This window comes from Podarcis muralis, chromosome 14 (genome assembly GCF_964188315.1).
Source record: "Podarcis muralis chromosome 14, rPodMur119.hap1.1, whole genome shotgun sequence".
Lineage (NCBI taxonomy): Eukaryota > Metazoa > Chordata > Lepidosauria > Squamata > Lacertidae > Podarcis > Podarcis muralis.
Genome location: NC_135668.1, coordinates 746,402 through 767,147, shown reverse-complemented (window position 1 = coordinate 767,147; position 20,746 = coordinate 746,402). Strand labels below are relative to the sequence as shown.

General features: G+C 48.1%; 1 protein-coding gene across 5 annotated transcripts in view; it reads right to left on the bottom strand.

Moving 5' to 3' along the window:
• The window catches only part of SIN3A (SIN3 transcription regulator family member A), a 66,074-nt gene that overhangs the window by 36,564 nt on the left and 8,764 nt on the right, over positions 1-20,746 (bottom strand). The window contains exons 1-3 of one of the 5 annotated variants that reach the window (XM_028706806.2): positions 19,993-20,417; positions 2,754-2,975; positions 1,999-2,175 (exon numbers count right to left, since the gene is read on the bottom strand). In XM_028706806.2, coding sequence (XP_028562639.2) covers positions 1,999-2,175; positions 2,754-2,942 — 366 coding nt within the window. In that variant the 5' untranslated portion in view covers positions 2,943-2,975; positions 19,993-20,417. Of the gene's footprint in view, positions 1-1,998; positions 2,176-2,753; positions 2,976-19,992; positions 20,418-20,746 lie in introns of those variants that run through there. The other 4 variants (XM_028706808.2, XM_028706809.2, XM_028706807.2 and 1 more) reach the window with 4 other exon arrangements.

Here is a 20,746-nt window from a genome sequence, read left to right as displayed (position 1 = left end):
TCTGGGGAAATTTACAAATTACAAAGGGTTGGATAAGAGCACCCAGAAGAGTGATGGATCCAGGGCTTCCAAGCAGGCTTTTAAAACAAATGTCTAGTGGACAAGCCTGAAATTGCAAACCCTTCATAAGCAGGGTGCTGTGCAGAAAAACAATATACTGTACCACAGCCACTCTTCAGGCTGGTTATTTAAGCAATATTTCAGCCTGAGTGAAAACCTGTTTTTTAAAAAGTTTTTTTTCCCCTGCAACAGCTGGGCTATGCATGTGCTCTTTCCTCAGACTTACGTAACAGTTTTCCTGGGTTCAATGATAGAAACTTTTGTTCACTTTTTTGTTCGACAACCAAGGCACAATTGCTGGTTGGCAAATTTTCTCCATTTTTAAAAAGGAATTTGCCACGCCTCAGAGGGCTTCTCTCCCCGCCCCCCGCAGGCCATTTCTTGGCCGCAGCCAAGAGCTATACCAGAGATACTTTCACAAAGTAATACTCACTGTGCCTGACAGTGGCAACAGCACATGCTGCAGCAGCAGAAAACAAGTACAGGACAAAGAAACACCCCCCAAAAGTAGATATTTACATACATATAAGAAATGGGATGTATGTAAAGTCAGCCTTACTCAGAATAAAAGTTAATGAAAAGGACTGTCTTAAGTTCATTAATTTCAGAGGGTTTACTTTGAGTAGGACTAGTATTGAATACAGCATAACAAAACAACCTATAGAAGAGATGATCAGAGGCTATCAGAGTTCACACACCCCCTTGTCAGGGACCTGCCCTCCTTGGCCAAGGACGACAACCATAAAGCTCCCTGGGAGACCTTGGGCCCAACACCATCTCCTAACCTAACCTACCTCACAGGGTTGTTGTGAGGGTGAAATAGGGAGGCAGAAAACCATGTACACCACCTTGAGCTTCTTGAAAGAAAAATGTGGTATATAAATACAATAATTTGTCCAGGTGAACACACAAGAAATCAAAATGTCCTAGGCCTGCACAAAATTTTAGTGGGACAGCAAGTGGCCCTAACCAAAAGATTGGGAACCTGTGGCCATCCAATTGTTTCTGACATACAACTCCCATTATGCCTGACCACTACTGTGGTGATTAAGGCTGATGTGAATCGGAGTCCAACAAGAACTTGGGGGAGGGGGTGTCACAGGCCCTCCATCACTGACTTAAATGCTGTTTGACTTCTGCCTCCCCCTCTGTTGCTGACCTTTATGTAGGGGTGGCAGTGGGAAAGAAACCTTTTAACAGCCAAGATAAGAGATCCATGCAGTTAGATTAACAGCAATGTAAGAAGAAGAGAGAAAACCATAACAGTACAGTTGAAGTTCTTCAGTGTTACTAAACTATTGATAAAACAGGGTATGTATCTTATTTCTGCTATTCCTCAATGTACACCACTATAGCTTATCTGGTCAGGTTTGCAGCAAGGCACAAAAACAAACCTTGACTAGTTATTCCAAAAGCTGCTAGCAAAGACTCATACAAAAACTGCATACCATCCACTAGATAAAACCAGGATTCTCCTACTTCGTGGGTAGGGGCCCAGATCCGGCCCAATCGCCTTCTAAATCTGGCCCACGGACAGTCCAGGAATCAGCGTGTTTTTACATGAGTAGAATGTGTGCTTTTATTTAAAATGCATCTCTGGGTTATTTTTGGGCCATAGGAATTCGTTCATTTCCCCCCTCAAAATACAGTCCGGCCCCCCACAAGATCTAAGGGACAGTGGACCGGCCCCCTGCTGAAAAAGTTTGCTGACCCCTGACCTAAAAGTTCTAAAAGCCCGCAGCCATACAACACTTTATTTTATATATTTATACAATATGTTAATCGCTTTATGTTGCCAACAGCAACCCAAAGCAACTTGCAACCAAGTAAGTGGATATCCACTTGAGCTAACAGCGTAACTTTCTCATTTCCCCAAGCAGTCTGTGCTTCTCTGAAGAAAGGTTAAATGAAACCAAGTTAATCTACCTCAGACCTTACCTTCAGCCTCTGGAACTGTTGCTGCCCCTGCACTGGTGCTGCAGGGGGAGTTGGGTGAGCATGACTCTGCACCACTTGGCTGCCATGAGGCTGGGGTGGGTTGGGGTGGTGATGCCCACTATGGGCAGTTGCGAGAGTTGGCCCATGACTGCTGGAGCTCTGCGGCACAGTGGACACCTGGGAAGGAGAGAATAAAGACAAGCCACTAGGGTTAAGCCTTATGCCAGCATGGGTATCTCCAAACAATTGCTCTGGAGGTCACCTGGGAATGATGACTCCAAATAACTTCCATCAAAGCAATATCTGTGGCAAAAAATGAACTCATATTGCTGAAGCATCTTTGGTTGTCCAGCCTAGAGCTTTGCTTTCAAGTGCTCCTTTGAGAAAGCTAAGCCTGGCCTGGAGTGACATGTCTGAACAACAATGATGCATCCCTGTGCAGAGTCCCCACAGCTGGGCACAGGAAGAGCATGGCTAGAACCCTGTCACCTATTTAAACTGATACACCCATCCCCATTACTGACAGTACCAGCTTGACCATGCGATTTACTTCCAAACGAACATGCTGAGGACTGCACTGTTAAATGATGGGCCTCAAGACTGTATCTACTTCCAAGGGCAAGGAGGCTCAAGTCTCACACACTGGGAGGTGGAGGAGAGAGAAAACATGCTCGTTATTGTTTGCCCACAGAGCAATGAAGATTGATGAACTTCCTGAGAGGACATAAGCTTAAAAAACATGACAGCAATTCTACCTGGTAGCTGGGTGTTACAGAGTACTGTATCCCAGTAGCAGATTGCATGGTCTCCGAAACAGATTCATATACAGGAGGTGCTGGAGCAAGAACACGATGCTGGTGTTGGAATGGTTCTGTGTTGCTGGCGATACGTCTCTGCTGTGACGCGTACACAGGTGACTCCTGTTCATCCAGTCGCCGCTTCATTCTGAATTCATGCTCAGGAAAGCACTATAAAACCTGTTAGAAAGAGGAATGGACAAATAGAAGCAACGAATTGTCAACCTTAACAGTAAAAATTGTATTTCAAAATCAAGGAGACAAAACAACAAAGATTCTAGTAATGCATTTAAACAAAGGCTGCTCTTTGTAGGAATTTAGAGAAGTGTTTCCCAAACTTGGGTCTCAGCTGTTTTTAGACTACAACTCTCATTATCCCTAACGAGCAGAACCAGTGGGGTCAGGGTTGGTGGGAATTGTAGTCCCAGCACAGCTGGAGACCAAAGTTTGGGAAACATGAGTTTAGAGGGTATAATGTGACTAGACTGAAGATTTTTAGGTGGACAAACATATTACATATTAGTTTCACCTTAAATGTATCATGATAAGCTTGACAGAAACTGGATGGCTTCATGAGTGCAGTTATGCCAAATTATAGAACTAAAGCACCATATACAAGATAAATGCTACCATATCTGCTTGTGCAGATCCTAATCCAACCCCACCCCACCCCACCAGAAGAAAGACCAGTTTCAATCCAAGCTGAGTTAGCAAAGTTCTTCTGAATGGCCTTTGGCAGACCACTCTTTTAGCCTAACCTACTTCTCAGGTTAACCTGCTTTTTAAAAGCTCCCTTAAGTGTTTTTGTTTGCAAATATTAATCTACTTCACAAGGGTTGTCTGCAGTGTTAGAAACTGAGATATAAAAGCTAGGAGCCATAGCAAAACAGATCATACAGAGAGCACAGTGGGACTGAAATTTAGGCACGTGTGGGACAATAACAACTAGTGAATTTCATGGCTGAGTGAGGATTTGAATTCCAGCATCATAATATCCTTTAAGAGTTGTGGTAACCAGGATTGTACACAGTATTTCAAGTGCAGCTGCACCATAGGCTTGTATAAGGCCATTGTGACATTTCCAGTTCTGTTTCCAATCCTTTCCCTGATGATCCCAAAAATATAATTCCCCATTTTTACCGCTGCCACAACCTGTGTCAACATCTTCATTGGGCCTTATGACCCTATAATGGTAGGACACCACCAGCTCAGCCCTCAATAGCATATATGTAATGTTAGGATATGCTGCCCCTTGCGTGCATCCCCTTACACTTATTAACACTGCATCAGATTTATCATTTTAATAATCATTCACCCAGTTTGAAGAGATCCCTTTGGAGCGATTTACAGCCTATTTTTGTTCAAAACTACCCTGAACAACTTGGTGTCATCAGCAAACTTTGCTAACTCATCTCCAGGAAGGAATAGAAAGGTGTTCTGCCTCATGCTGCAGAGTTGGGTTCAAAAAGCAGGTAAATCTCACTCACTGTCACAGGACCAGAACCAAGAACAAGACAAAAATGGTTCTCATATCTATTTCAAGATATAAGTCAGTGGAGATGTCCAGGCGCCATTGTTTGGTGCCTAACATCACGTCAGTCAGTTGGTCTGCGGGGCAGAAGCACCAAAAGAGTGCTGCTGCACTGCTCTGCGAATCACCTGGTCCGCAGGGTAACATGGCACCAGAAGTGCTGCACAAGCCAAGTGATTCCCCACAGCCAGCCAGCCAGTCCAGCTCACTGGGCTTTAGCAGCTCCGCAAAGGCCACCTGGGTCCAGTTTTGTTGGGGCCAAGGCAGTGACTTTTAAGCCCTGGAAGTAGAGGGCTGCTCCTTGTGGTGACGGGCAACAGCGGGATGCGGACGGTTGCAGCAAGAGGGTGCAGACACCCGAGGTTGCACTGCTGGGGATGCTGCCGAGGAGCCTTTGGGGGCTGTTGCCTGGAGCCCCCACCAGCGCTGCAAATGCAGACCTAGCTGCTTGTTTTGCTGCTCCAACTTCTTAAGCAGCTCCTGCAGCTTCCAAACATTGGTGTCAGTGCTACCGCAGCTCCAAAGAACCCTGTAACCCTCTCGCCCCACAAGGCAGCTCCAGGAGTGCTCCAGTTGCCGCCTACTCCTCCTATTCTCCCTGTGTCAGGTGAAGCTTCCCCCTCCACCCCCTTATCCCCCTTCCCCAACACAACCTGGCTGTGAAGAGGGGGCCCACCTTCCTTAGGCCAGCTCTGCTCTCCCCACCCCCATGCTCAATATGCATTCCTAGAAAAGAAAATGATGCAGCAGAATCCAAATAAAGGGGGCAAACCTTCCAAGCAAGCCAGCAAAAATATTATTATGGGGAAAAATGAAAGGCAAAGCAATAAAAGAGGCACTGCTTAACTGCTAGAGTCATTTCACTTCTGAGAAGCAAGATCACCATTAGAAACTCCTTAAATAATCAGCCAGCTCAGGAATCAGCAGCAGAAGCCCCACAATAAAAACCAGTCCTTTTTCTGTCAAGGGTATGCAGTACAAGCACCTTTTTCCCCCTAGAAAAATGGCACTGGTTAAAAGCATGGCACTTGCTTTAACAGCTTCATGGCACCTTTTTTCTAAGGCCCTGAGTAAAACCCATTTAACTGTCCATAACTTGCAGTCTCACAGAAAGGCTGAAGGGGTGGGGTGAAAATCGGCCAGATCTCCCTTTCTGCCCCACCCCCAAGAGAAGCAATCTATTTAACTGTGTGGAAGAGCTTCTTATGCAAATTGTACAACAATGGAAAAGACATCAACAAGCGTCCTGGAAGGCATCTCCTGCCCAGCCAGAAAAGTTCTCTGCACCATGTGCAAACCATGTGACTGCAAATCTCAACTTGGCCACAAGGGAGCACTCCTGAGTTGCAGAAAGCGACTGGCAACTGGTTAATTTCGAACACTGGTTGCCTAGGAAAAGGAAAATATGTTCACAAGGCAACTAGTCCACAGAACCATTGTAGTCTGCTATCCACATGATGCCCAGCTAGCCATTCTGGCTCTGAAAGGCACAGAGGACCAACTTTTTTTTACACCTCCCTTACCTGCTAGTCTAAATGAGATTGTTTCTTCCCAAGGATGACCAGATTATGTGGCTACTTATAAACATCAGTGAGGAATGAATTGTTATCCAGACAAAAACTTTGAAAAGGAAAATGAGAAAAAGAGGAGAATGCGGCAAATTAAAAAAACAAAAATAGCCATACAAAGATAAAGGTTAGGGCCAGAGGCCCAACTGGACTGCAGTAGTGGATACTTGGAGCTGTCTCCTAGCTACTTTTTCCAACAATGTGAATGCTGAATGTTGACTGTGACATCCTTTTCACAACAAGAGCAACGCCATACAATAGTTCACTCCAGGGATCTAAATTCTCCCCCTTATCATACCCCAGGTGTCACCTGTGGGTCATTTAGGCAGTTTAAGGCAGGCTTGCAGAATAATACAGCTTTATTTCAAAGAGCTTCACATGCATTACCTCCCTGATCCTTACCACAATCCTGTAAGGTAGGCAAACGCCAGTCTTCTCATATGGGAGATGTGGGCCTGAGGTGAAGAGAATGTTGGCTTGCCTAAGACCACCTAAGAGGGTTCCACCAACTGGGAATGTCCCAGGCTTCCCCATTCAATAACTGTGCTACACTAGCCACTTCAGCTATACATACACTCAGGTAACAAAGTAGAGATGTTTTCACAAAAGCTGGGTGCTTTTAGTTTTTTTGCCCTTAAAGCCACTAATGACAAGTTAAATATGATAGCTTTGCACCTTTTAAGAATTATTTGCAAGGGTGCTCTAAGGCAGTGTTTCCCAACCTTTTTTGGGCAAAGGCACACTTGTTTGATGAAAAAAATATCGAGGCACACCACCATTACAGCCCCGTGACGTCAGCGCGCAGCGTCACGCCGGGAGGGACGCACGGAAGTGTAAGTTTCAATTTTTTCCCCTCCCCCTTGCCGGGGAACCTCCAAGCTTTGGGGGTGGGGTGGGGGAGGAGGCAGCAAAGCGAGGGACTGAGGGACTCCTCCAACGACAAGGGTTGGGGAAGAAGAGAAAGGGCTACGAAACGGCGCCGGCCCAGAGCGCTTCTAGGAGGCTGCCTTTGTGCGCGACGTAAAGCCCTCTTTCCCTCCCTCCAGCCCCGTGTCACCTGTGGAAAAGGGGGCTGGATCCAGTGACGCAACTCGGAAAACTGTTAGGGAAGCCAGAGCAGGAAAGTGAGTGGGGGGCGGCGTCGCCGCTTTAACCCACGTTTCCTTTTTGAAAGAGAAACTTAAGACTAGATGACCCTTGGGACCCCTGCCAACTCTACAGTTCTATGGCCCTTTGTGGAGGGGGGGCAGCACCTGGAAAGACGGGCTAGGGGATAATTGGGGCGGCCGCCTTAGGCACACCAGAAGCGAAGCACGTCCTGAGCTACAAAAACAAACCCAATTCCTGCCTCGTTTTTTGCAGTTTCTGCAAAGCGAGGGAGTCTCCCCCGCCTCCATTCCTCGGTGCCTCCTCCTCCCCCTGCTCCCCACTATGGGTCTCCCCTGCACTTGGCCAGGCCGCCTCGCCCTCCTTCCTTTCCCAGAGCAGTGGCTCAGAGTGCCTCCTTGCACCGCAGGTACACTCCGTGGGGAGGGGAGGGAGCGGAAGCCCAGACCAGCCCCCAACCCGCTTAGTCCGACCCCTCAAACCTTCCCAAAATAAGAACTCTGCGTTCTACAACGTCACCCCCCAGCGGGGCCCCCTTTATTCCCGGTGAGAGGGGGGCGGCGGAGGGGAAAAGCTGCTTCCCACACTTACCCGCCGCCATCTTGACTTCCCGCAATGAGCCGGATGCGGCGCCTAAGCTCCCTGCCGTCGCTTCTCCGCCTCCTCTACTTTGCACAAGGCTTCAGGGTCGCCGGCCGATTCATCCATCGGCCGCTCTTTCAAGCCCACTCGGAGGAGGAATGAGTCGAAAGAGCCAGAGACGCAGCCGCAGTGGAAGCCCCGCCCCTCCCTTCCAGTCTCGGGGCGGGGCAGAGGCCACCAGGCTGGCAAGCAGAGCGCCGAGAGCGAGGAAGCTGGTGCAACGCGGAGGCAGACCCCGGCTGGCGTGTGTTAGAGCAGTGTTTCCCAACCTTTTTTGGACTCGCCCGCCTCCCTCCAGGCAACACCTCGCGGCACACCCGGCAACACCTCGCGGCACACTTGTGTGCCGCGGAACACCGGTTGGGAAACACTGCTCTAAGGCTACCTAATATTTCATGGTATTTCAGAAAGGCAATAAAAAGGCTCATTCATGGTTGTGAGCCATTATATCAGTGAGTCAACATATCAGTTCTGTTGAGTGACACTTGAAAGGAATCTTCCCCAAACTGGTGCCCTCTGGATGGTTTGGGCAACATCAGGCCCAGCCAGCACAGAAAGGAAGTGGTGGACATAAAACACAGTGATGATGTCCATCTTTTAATATCTTGCCTTCTGCAACAAATCTGTCCCCAAAAATGATGGGATGTGTATCATGTGCAAGGCAGAACCACAAAAACCAGAGATCCTCTAGTTTGTTGCCTAACCTATGGATGATGATTAAATAAGTCATCAGAAATAACATACAGTGGTACCTTGGGTTAAGTACTTAATTCGTTCCGGAGATCCGTTCTTAACCTGAAACTGTTCTTAACCTGAAGCACCACTTTAGCTAATGGGGCCTCCTGCTGCCGCTGCGCTGCCGGAGCCCAATTTCTGTTCTCATCCTGAAGCAAAGTTCTTGACCTGAAGCACTATTTCTGGGTTAGCGGAGTCTGTAACCTGAAGCGTATGTAACCTGAAGTGTATTTAACCCGAGGTACCACTGTATTCTACCCTATTTTTTAAAGCTTTCCACAATGGAGATTTCAGTTTCCATAATTAATTTTCTTCTTGAAAATATTTATGTACGTTTGTTTTTCTTTCTAGACAATCTCCCTAAATGACAAAAATTAGAGAAAATATTCACTCCGTTATGGAATATATTTATTCTCTTTGATTCTTGTCTATTGGAGTTCTATTGGAATTGTCTATTCTACTAGAACTTCATTTGATCAAGCTCTGGAAGTCATATTGACTTTGATCAAGCTCTGCAGTTCATACCTGCAGTTCTCAATATCATACCTTTTCGATTTGGGAGACTTGGTCCAGGGATGTTATGTCAGTGAGGGGATATCATTTCTTTACAGGGGAGGCTAGCGTGGGGGCTGGGATTGCCACCATCGAAGGGCATGGGAGGAATGGCGGTGGGGGTAGATATTATCGGCGAAGGGTTTTGAGATGTGGTGATGCTCGAACCCCTTCCAATCTATGCCCCATCCCAAGGGACGTGGGTAGGGTGAACAGGGATTACCCACTTCCGTCATTGGCCATAGGCAATAAAACCGCCACCTTGCGAGACTTCTTTATCTCGCAAGGGGTTGACGTGGCGTGCGTGACGGAGACCTGGGTGTGCGAAGGTGAAGTAGTCACCTTGCATGAGATGACACCACCAGGTTTCTCCGTCCTCCACCAATCGCGGACTGTGGGTCGGGGGGGGGGGTAGCGTTGTTAATCCGGGAGGATTGCTCTTTCAGGGTTGTACCATCACCTCCAATCTCCAGCATCGATTGTGTTGGCCTAGTGTGGGGCACCAAGGAGAGCTTGGCTGTCTGGCTGGTGTACCGACCACCTAGCACACCAGCAGCCACCCTGTCAGGCCTGTTGGATGTGGCGGCAGGCTGGGCCTTGAAGTTCCTTAACCTACTGGTTTTGGGTGACTTCAACGTCCATACTGATGCCACCCCCTCCTCACGGGCTCTGGACCTGGTGTCTTCCATGGCGACACTAGGGCTCTCCCAGTTTGTTTTGGGTCCCACACCAACAGGCCACAAGCTGGATTTGATTTTTGGTGCGGGTATAGATGTGATCATGTCCTCACTTGTGGAAGTGCCATGGTCTGATCACTATGCTCTGAAAGCCAGGATTGACTCCCCCCCCCCAACCCCGCTTGAGTGGTGAGCCTATTTGGGCTCAGCCACGAAAACTGATGGATCCTGATGGATTTCGTCAGGCCTTGCGGGACCCTGCTCCCCCAGCGGCTCACTACATGAGCTTGTCGAGAACTAGAATAACTGGCTCTTGGTGGCCATCAATGAGATCGCAACTAAGCGCCCTCTCTGACCCCGCCGAAACCCCCTGGTTTACTGAGGAGCTCCGGAAAATGAAGCAGGACCTCAGATGGCTAGAGCGAGTATGGCGGCATGCTCGCGACGGAGCCTCAAGAACATCTTATAGGACGCTTATGAAAGCCTATGAGATGGCAGTGAAAGCTGCTGTCAGGGGCTCAGGAGCAGAGGCACAGGAAAGGGAGGAAATAGAGAGCGAGGGGGAGGAATCCGAAGGAAATGTTAGCGATGACAGCGGTCCGAGGTCTCTGAGTCTTTCCAGCGAATCGGAAGATTCACAGAAAGGGGCTCCCATGGTCAGAGCAAGGGGGGTGCCGAGGGGGACAACCCAGGAAGAAGGGACCAGAGGGGACTCAGAGAGCAGCAGTTGGAAATCAGGACCAGCTTCCCCACCAGAGCGCAGTAGGGGGGAGGAGTCCCAGGGATCGGGAGTAGGCGGCTCAACGCCAGCGGGAGGACATGAGTCAGGATTGGCCACGCCTCCATCGGGGAGCGAGGAAACGGTCAAGAGGAAGGTTGAAGGCTGGGCGCGCGCGCCAAGTTCAAATGTACAGGAGGGCGGCGCAGTTGGCAGCCCGGATAGAGAGCCAGGTCCCAAAGCCCGCCGAAAAGAGGGGGAGGAGTCAGGGGGGTCAGCGTCAGAAGAGTCCAGAAAGGAGGAGACCCCGGGGGGCAGAAGGACCCAGAGGAGAAAGGAGAAACGGAAGAGGTGGAGTAAGGTTAGAGTCTTGAGTTGGTGTACAGGGGGTGGAGACTCAGATGGAGCTTCGCCGGTCTAGCCTCTAAGACGTAGAGCTGGGGCGCTCCGGTTTGGAAATGGAAACTGTACTTCAATAAAGACCTTTGTACATTACTGCCGGCTAGCGTTGGTCCTCTGTGAGCTGGGACCTGGAGCCAGCTCTGACAGCTGCAAAGACGTTTTACTTCTCAGCTTCCATTGCATCCACTAGCTCTCGCCAGGCGCAACTTTTTAGAATAATTAGGTCTTTAACAACCCTAGAGGAACAGCCAAATATAAATACGAATTTGACCCATAGCTGTGAGGCATTTGCGAGTTTTTTTGCGGAGAAAGTCTTGCTGCTCCGCCGTGACCTCCCTGCCAATTTGGATACAGTAACAGAGGTTACCAGCATGAGTTTGACCAAACTGCGGGAGGTAGTGGAGGACAGAGGTGCCTGGCGTGCTCTGGTTCATGGGGTCACAAAGAGTCGGACACGACTAAACAACTAAACAACAACAACAGAACTGGAGGCCCCTCGATTATCCCCAGGTCCAGTATTGGACCACTTTGATCGGATACTCCCTGCCGATGTAGACAGATTCCTGGCTGATTAGATTAGAGCATGTCCAGACGAGGTGTGGGCCCACCTGGGTGAGATCATCAATCAGTCCCAATCAGGGGACTTTCCCAGGGGAGTTGAAGGAAGCAGTGTTGCATCCGCTCTTAAAGAAAACATCTCTAGATCCTTTAGATCTATCCAATTACCGCCTGGTTTTGAATCTTCCGTACCTGGGTAAGGTAATTGAGAGAGTGGTTGCCGAACAGTTTGGTAGGTTTCTGGATGAAACATCGGCTCTGGACCCATTTCAGTCCAGCTTTCGCCCTGGTTACAGGACTGAGACGGCTTTGGTTGCCCTAACAGATGATCTCAGTAAATAGCTGGATTGAGGCGGGTCAGGACTGCTGATTCTCTTAAGACCTGTCAGCAGCCTTCGACATGGTCGATCACAAACTTTTGGATCACCGCCTTGCCAACATGGAGATTCAGAGCACAGTCCGACAATGGCTGCACTCCTTTATCTCAGGTCAGGGACAGAGGGTGGCGCCAGGAAGGGAGTTGTTACCGCGGCACTCCTTGGTGTGTGGAGTCCCACAGGGTGCAATCCTTTCCCTGATGCTTTTCAATATCTTTATGTGCCCCTTGCCTAGATTGTCCGGAGCTTTGGGCTGGGTTGTCATCAATATGCTGATAACACCCAGCTTTATCTGTTGATGGACAGCCACCCTGACTCAGCCCCGGACACACTGACCTGATGCTTGGAAGCTGCAGCTGGATAAGCTGCGTGGGAGCCAGTTGAAGTTAAATCCTTCAAAGACGGAAGTCCTCTGGCTGGGTCGGGACGACATGGGGTTGGGGGGCCAACTCCCATCTCTTGCAGGGGCTCAATTAGTACCAGTGCCTTCTGTCAAGAGATTGGGTGTAACCTTCGATGCCTCCCTTTCCATGGCGGCGCAGGTTGCGGCCACAGCAAAGGTGGCATTTTCCCATCTCCGCCGTATTAAGCATTGGTCCCTTACCTTTCTCGCCCTGATCTGGCCACAGTGATCCATGCGACGGTCACCTCCAGGCTTGATTATTGTAACTCACTCTACGCGGGGCTGCCCTTGAAGCTGACCCAGAAACTCCAGTGGGTGCAGAATGCTATGGCGAGGCTCCTCACGGAGTCCTTTCCATGGGATCACATTCATCCAGTGCTTTACCAACTGCACTGGCTCCCGGTGGTGTACAGGGTGCTGGTTTTGACTTACAGGACCGCCTCTTCTGGTATGCCCCGCAGAGGACCTTAAGGTCCACAAATGACAACATTTTGGAGGTCCTAAGTCGCAAGGTGGTTAGATTGGGCTCAACTAGGGCCAGGACCTTTTCAGTACTGGCCCCAACTTGGTGGAACGCTCTGTCACAAGAGACTAGGGCCCTGCTGGACTTGACATCTTTCCGCAGGGCCTGCAAGACAGAGCTGTTCCGCCTAGCCTTTGGTTTGGACTCAGTCTGACCCTTATGTTTCCCTCCCCTTATGGTTTTGATCTATGGACTATTATTAAAATGAAGCTGCATTTTAAATTGTATTTTTAACCTGTATTTTAAATTGTTGCCCCCCCCCCCGGTTTTTATTGTAATTTTACTGGTGTTAGCGGCCCTGAGCCTGGCTCTGGCCGGGGAGGGCGGGGTATAAATAAAAAATTACTATTATGCAACTTCCTACTCAAACATATACTGGTCTTGTCAAGAATTCTTTACATATTATTATTACTTCCTGTGCAGATCATAATTGTTAAGGAGAAAAATAATGCCACTATCTGAGCCCTACATAGGGAGGTTCAGAGAGAGCAAATATCAAATGCTGACAAAAACATAATCACCTTCCTCCAGATGATCTGGTTGTGCTGTACTGGTCTCTGCAAACGTCTTCACTTTAGCCAATTTATCTTGTTTACATATAATCTGCTTGAACATTTCAACAATGCAAAGTGGCTTATCTCTGGAAAGTGATATGCTTTACATTTTAAAATAAAAGGGCATATCCTCTTTATTTTCCTTTTTCAACCAAAGTGCCAATGAGAATTTGAGCCAATGTAATAGGGGGGTTTAAAATTAAAACAAGCTTTTTAGTAGGACAATAACATCAAAGTAGCCCAGTGTGTGGCTGAGAGTTGAACTACCATTCCATGAACTAAAGGCTGCCTTTTGTTCACCAATAGAACTGGGATTCAGTAGCAGTGCATTCTGCATTGTTCACCAATTACCTCTCATGCAGCTCTGGGGAGTCTCCTAACCCTCTGGAGCAATTTTTCAAGAGGCAAAAGGGCTGCCGAGGAAGGGATAGAAAAATGCTGCTGTCCCAAAAGCAGAACTCACAGGATTCGTCCACCAGTGGCACCATAATCAGAACTTAGAAGCTCAACACTAAGAATGCTAAGCTTCGCATATGCTAAATATTCCTGTTTCTCATTCCAGATCCCTTCAAGCAACTGAAACAATTTTGTCCTAATCTGCATGGTCTAAGCCTCAGGAGGCTAAAGGAAACTATTGACATACATAACCTTCGATTAACTCTGAAGATACATGCATGTCAGTTGATAGTGCTAATTAGATTTAGGTCGCTTAACGATAGGAAGTGATGCTCCTATGTATTGTTCCCCAAGACACACACTCTCTCTCTCTCCTTCTGCATCCATTAGAACACATGCTGTTGATTTGCCCAGAGGTTAGGCAAGGTCAGACAGCTGCTGTAACAGTCACCATTCAGAAGTAGATCCCAAACTTGTAACAGGGATTTGGGAATTGCTTGAAAATGAAAAAAAGCAAGCAACCAAGCAAGCAAACCACCAACTGTGTTTTTCAAAGGAACAACACAAATTTCTAGTTAAGACAACAAAGAGTAAAATTTCACCCAGATTAAGTACCATAATTTTAAAAATATCAACTTCTAATACTTAAAATGTAGAGATAGAGATAAGGCACACAGTTATAGAACAACATAGTATATCCAGCATCATTTGCAATACAACTCACCCCAACCTTAGCATGGAAAAGAATTGTAGCATCAGCAATTAGCAGGTGAAATTAGCTTAAATTCAAATGTCATCATTACACAAATCAAACCTTTTTCATCAGCCAAAAGCAGATTTTTTCCATTCCCCATTGCATATGATTTGCACTCACTAGAAAGAATGAACTTTATCCACTGATTTCAAACCACTACTCAGGAAGAAAGATATGTAAGAAATGGAAAGGAGAAAAGGACAGTTTTAAGAGGACACCATAGTCTGGCAAAGTACAGTAGCACATATGAGGCACACTCCCTGATCAAGCTCCTCACAGGGTCCCTGCCATGGGAGCATATTCACCCACTGCTTTTCCAGCTGCACTGGCTCCCGGTGGAGTACAGGGTCAGATTTAAGGTGCTGCTTTTGACCTTTAAAGCCCTTCACGGCCTAGGACCCTCGTACCTATGGGACCGCCTCTCCTGGTATGCCCCACGGAAAGCCTCAAGGTCGATAAATAGCAACACCCTAGTGGTCCCGGGCCCTAAGGAAGTTAGATTAGCTTCAACCAGAGCCAGGGCCTTTTCAACTCTGGCTCCGGCCTGGTGGAACGCTCTGCCTCATGAGACCAGGGCCCTGCAGGATCTGATTTCTTTTCGCAGGGCCTGTAAGACAGAGTTGTTCCACCTGGCCTTTGGCTAGGAGCCAATTTGATTCCCTCCCCCTCTTTCTTTTCCTTTCTCCTCCTGTGATGAGGCTGCATTTTAATGTCTCAATATTTTAATGTATTTTAATCTTGTTTTTAAGTTTGTATTCATTCAGCTTGTTTTTATTATTACTTGTTAGCTGCCCTGAGCCTGGCCTTGGCTGGGGAGGGCAGGGTATAAATAAAAACTATTATTATTATTATTATTATTAACGACCATTTCCCTAACAGGCATTTCAGACTGATCCAAATATAAGGGCACAAACATTTACAAATTAATCAAGGGCAATCTCCTCCTACTCAAAAGATATACACCAGGGTTTTACAGGTGCAGGTGCCAGATTGCCCTCTTCCTGGCAACTGCATTTGCCTATGTCTGTGAAGTGAGAGGCCACTCTCCTCCACCAAATAATGTGCTTCATGCCACGTAGGGGAGAAAAACAGCTATAAACCTGTATGGTGAAGTGTCAGGTTCAAGCCACTCAGATATAAAGCTCAATAGGTGACATTAACCTAATTCCCTGACAGGGTTGTTGGGAAGATTAAGATTAAGTTGGTGGCGGCGGGAAAATAACCGTGTACCTGAGATTTTTGGAGGAAGGGTGCAATAGAAACATAATAAAATTAAATAACATTCTGAATCTTGTCCTCTGACACAGGCAAAATAATCAAGAAAAGGGAGGAGTCAACATCATCCTTTGCCACCCTTAGGCTAAGAGACACGCAATGGCTGCTTGCAGCATGCTTGTGAGTAGCTCCAGTGCTAAGAAGGATCCCACAATTTGCCTAAGTTCCAAAGGGCAGCAAGGAGGGGAAAGGGCTCTTTTTTCACTCTGCACTAGGTTTTGAGAGCAGTCAGTAGCAGTAATACACCTTCTGCCCCGTATGAAGACAACCAGCCTCTATCCCAGGGGTCAGCAACCTTTTTCAGCCGTGGGCTGGTCCACCATCCCTCAGACCATGTGGTGGGCCAGACTATATGGGGGGGGGCAGGATGAACGATTCCCATGCCCACAAATAACCCAGAGATGCATTTTAAATAAAAGGAAACATTCTACTCATGTAAAAACACGCTGATTGAGAAGGCGATTGGGCCACATCCAGCCCACGGGCCTTAGTTTGCCTATCCCTGTTCTATCCTGAAGCTCTAGCTGTGAAGCCTACTGGCAAGTCTAAGAATCACTATCTCCCCTGCAAACTACCGTAGAAGGTTGTTGTTAAAAGGATAAAATGTCACTGTGGAATCCTTGAAGGAAGAAATTGATAATAAGCAATTCATCAGCAATTACCTTATCCCCTCTTGGATATGACCAAAGTAAAGGCAAGAGGCAACATACCAATTTTTTATAACCATTTTACTCATTTATAACTGTGGAATACAGTGGTACCTCGGTTTTTGAACGTCTCCATTGCTGAATATTTCGGTTTTCAAATGCCATAAACCCAGAAGTAAATGCTTTGGTTTTCGAACACGCTTTGAAAGTCGAACATGCCACGCAGCTTCCGCTGGGTGTAAGATCCTGAGGCCTAGCTGTCAGCTATTGAGTTTTCGGTTTTTGAACGTTTCAGAACTTGAAAGGGCTTCTGGAATGGATTACATTCGAAAACTGAGGTACCACTGTACGGCTATACTGAAGTAAAATCTGAATTTTTTAAATTTTAAAAATGTAAAGTTTTAATTTAATTTTAAAAAATCTAATTATTTTTAAGTAGACAGAACCAACTTATGTAGGCTGTGGGTCCCAATGCATTTTAGAACACAGTTTTTCCAAATACCGTGGTACCTTGATTTAAGAACAGCTTAGTTTATGAACAACTTGGATTAAGAACGCTGAAAACCTGGAAGTAGGTGTTTTGGTTTGTGAACTTTGCTTTGGAATAAGAACATGTTTCGCTTCCTGTTGAGTGTGTTCCATTTGTAAATTGAGTCCTCCACTGCTATGGGAAAGCACGCCTTGGTTTAAGAATGCTTTGGTTTAAGAACCGACTTATAAACCAAAGCACCACTGTAATAATTTTTTTAAATTGCAGTGAATTTTCAGAGATACAGAAGTCCCCAGCTTCATAGTTGCCGTCCACAAGTTGATGACAGGATGGGGGGCATGAAGCTAGCATGCTCATTCCCATCAGTCTCCCTTGGGTGATTAATAGACCGGGCAATAGGCTGCCTGAATAGGGCTATTGAGAATGAATTATCAGTAAAGAACTTCAGATTTCTGCATGATAAAGTCACAAGTACATATTCAGAGGTCTAAATCCTAGCCTTTTGCACTAGGAGTCAGCAAGTTTGTTTATAAAGCACAGACCCTGTTATATTAATGCAGCTGCACTGAAGTACTTTTACTATCAATATCACTCATAGGAACAAACCACTCTAGATTTCATTAATGCAGATAGAGGCATGAGATTTACAAATCAGAAGCATCAACATACAGTAAGAATTTTATTTCCTGTTTCCAATAAAACTATGTTTGTATGTTTTTGGTGATATTGTAGCACCCCATTTGTGTAACTGACCACATAAGGGCCAGTAATAATTTCACATGCTCCCTGATCTAAACCGCCTATAACATCACTCCCCTATTGTTTTTATTAAAAAGTCCTAAGACTTTCTGTTATTGTTACTGCTTTGTAGTGGTTTATAAGCCCACTCAAGCATGGAAGTGAAGTAAACATAAAATATGGCTATGCAGAACTTATGTCAACATGAAAATGATATTCTATGCCCAACAATCCTGTATGTGCCTACTCAGAAGGCCAACTGAGCTCAGTAGAGCTTCCTCCCAGCGGATTACTCCCAGCCAGTGTGGTGGAGTGGTCAGAGTGTAGGACAGGACTGGACAGACCCAGTTTCAAACCCCAATTCAGCTGTAAAGTTCAAGAGGTGACTACGGACTTGTCGTTTTCACTCAGCCTAACTTACCTCATAGGGAAGTTCTGAAGGAAAGACAAGGGAAACTGTATACTAAATTGAGCTCCTTGAAGAAGGCAAGATGCCGTTTTAATAAAATGAATGAGTATAACACGTATGTAGATTTGAGTTGAGAAGTTTAATATCCTGACCCTATGCTGACCTATCCCTCCATCCCCCACAAAACCAAACCAATGGTGACTAATGACAAAATGCTTTTGGCAGGGATGGAGAACCTGTGGCCCTCCAGATGTTGCACTGCAACTCCTATTAGCCTCAGTTGGCATGGTTAAGAACACCTAGAGATCCACAGGTTCTCCATCCCTGTAAAAGAAGCACAAAACCACTCTGCCCTGAAACCATAGCATAGAATACGATGGAACCTTTAAGAGAACTAGTATGATCTATTTCTATAACTGCACTTCAAGTGGAGAGACATGGTTGTATCCATGACAGCAAAAAACTGAATAAATTAAATTCAATAACATTGCACACAACATGTAAGATATTTACACAAGGTTTGAAGAAATCTAGAAACTTACACAGCAATTTTTTCAAAAGGAAAAACAGTCACTTATATAACCAACTCTTCTAGATATCCAATTGCATTCCTAAAATAGGGGAAAGTAACTGCCAGCTAGCTGCTCTCTAAATTCCACAACACAAACACCATTATTTTTAAACAGCCACTCTTAAAAATTGCACACTTTCTATTTAAAGAGCATATTTAATGGCAGTGAACCCCTCTGTGAACCCCAGTGCTGCCTCTGTTCACACTCGGGCATCTGAGGACAAAAGGCATCAGTGTAAGAACTGAGTGATTAAGGAAGGATTCAAAGTGATTGGTTGCATTACAAGGGGCCTCCAGGGTCTGTCACCATCCGCTCTTCTGGCAACAGCCCAACTTCACCCTGATGACCTCGGATAAGGTCCTTTAAAGGGGGCTTTTACGACTGCCATAGCTCTCGCCTGGAAAGCCATGAGGTGGTGCCCAGGCAGCTACTACTTCCTGCAGCTGCTTCTCAGGCACGTGGAATGAAAGGGTGGCTGTTCCTGCGCTCCCGAGCTGCTAGCCAGGTTTTTTACCAGCCACACGTTGAAGAGCTTTGTGCCCACACTGACAAGAAAAGCAAATACATCCATTCATTTAGCCACGCTTCCTCATCCACTCAAGCTTTCCCTGCCTTCCATTCCCGAGCATTGGAGCTGAAGTGAAAGTGAGCCATCAGGATAGCGACATTCCTGGGATGTTCTCCCCAGGGAGGTTCGTCTGGCATTTTCATTATACTTAGGTGAAAAAGTTCCTCTTCAAAAAGGCCTTTGGCTGGCTAACATCCTATATTCTTTTAAATGTGCTTGCAGGAAGGGAGGGGGGAATTATTGTTTTGTTCTGTTCTATTTCTTAAAGCATGTTGTGTTTTTAGCTACCCGAGATCTACGGATGAAGGGCGGTATACAAATTTAATAAATGATAATGATAATGTTAATAACAATGAAGTCCTCTTGGTCTTACTCCCAAGTAATCGGGGCTAGGCTTGCAGGACAAGCAGCTCTCCTCCTCTTCGTCGTGAAAGTGAAGCAGAATTCCAGGAAGAGTGATAATTTTTGATTTTATTTTATTTTTAAAGGACCCAAACTCCCGACTGCAGCGACCACGGCCCGCAGGAGGGGCCGCATCACCCTGGGCGAAACTACCGAGGGGGGAAGGGGAACAGAGGCGGCGCCGGTGGCCGCGGAAGCGCCACCGGAGAGAGAGGGAGGCCCCGCCCGCCCGGCGGCGCCCCCTCCCCGAGGGGGCGGAGCCACAATGCACCGCGAATAAGCAGGGTGGGGGGAGACTGAAGAGAGCCGGCCGGGAAGGGGAAACTTGGGGGCGGGCCAGGCCGCCAGAACCGCCTAGGATTGGCGGCGCGGGAACAAGAAGAGGGGCCGCCACCGCCTTAGTGCCGATGACCAAACGAATCGCTTCCACTCCCTCCATCCTCCCTCCCTCTCCCGCTTTCAACGGATGGCGCGCGCGACACAGGCGCGAAGCCACGCCCCTCCACACACTGCGCGCGCACCACGCTCCCCTTCGCCCGCCCGCCACGGGTCTTGTCAGCGCGCGTGCGCGCGCCCAGCCGCTCGCGCCTTCTGCTCACCTCAGCGCCGCCGCTGCCTCGTACTTGCCGTCCTCCTCGCGCTCAAGGCGTCCGCCGCCTCTCGCTCCCCGCCGTTGCCGCTTTCTCCTCAGGCGGCGGGGCTGGGAGCCTCGTCAGGAGCTGAAGGCCAAGCCAGGCCTCCGTCTGCCCGCCCCGCGTCCCCCACACCGAGCAGGGCGGCGAGGCAGCTCGCGGCGGGGGCGCCGCTCGGAGGGAAGCGGGCGAAGGGAAGCGAAGGCAGCAGCGAGGGAGCAGGTTGCCCAGACCAACCGCCTCAGGACGGCCGCCGCCGCCGAGCACTGCCCGCTTCTCTGTTCCTTGGGAAATCCCGCCTCTCCCCTGCCCCCGGGGCGGCCTCCCGCACGGCCATTGGGCGGCGCTGACGCCGCTCGGCCTCCCCGCCAATTGCCGCGCGGTGCTGGCCAGCTTCCGCTGCCTCGATTGGGCGACGGCTCCCAGGAAGGGGATGCGAAAGGAGGGTTGTAGGAGGAAGGGGGAGAAGGCTAAAAAAAATTCCGTATCGGAATCAAAGGCCCGCCCTTCCCGTTCGCCCATTGGATGGCGAAGCACGGCCCCAGGCCCGCGGGTGGCGGAGGAAGCCGTCGCTCGAGGAGGCGGAGAGGCAGGCCCCGCCCACCTGGGTGGCTGCAGGAGCCCTTTTGTGGAATGTTTACATCGCGGCTCGTGGCGGCCTCGGCAAAGGGCGGCCGCCCGGCCGGCAGGGAAGGAGGGGCCCGTGGGGCGCCAGGCGCGC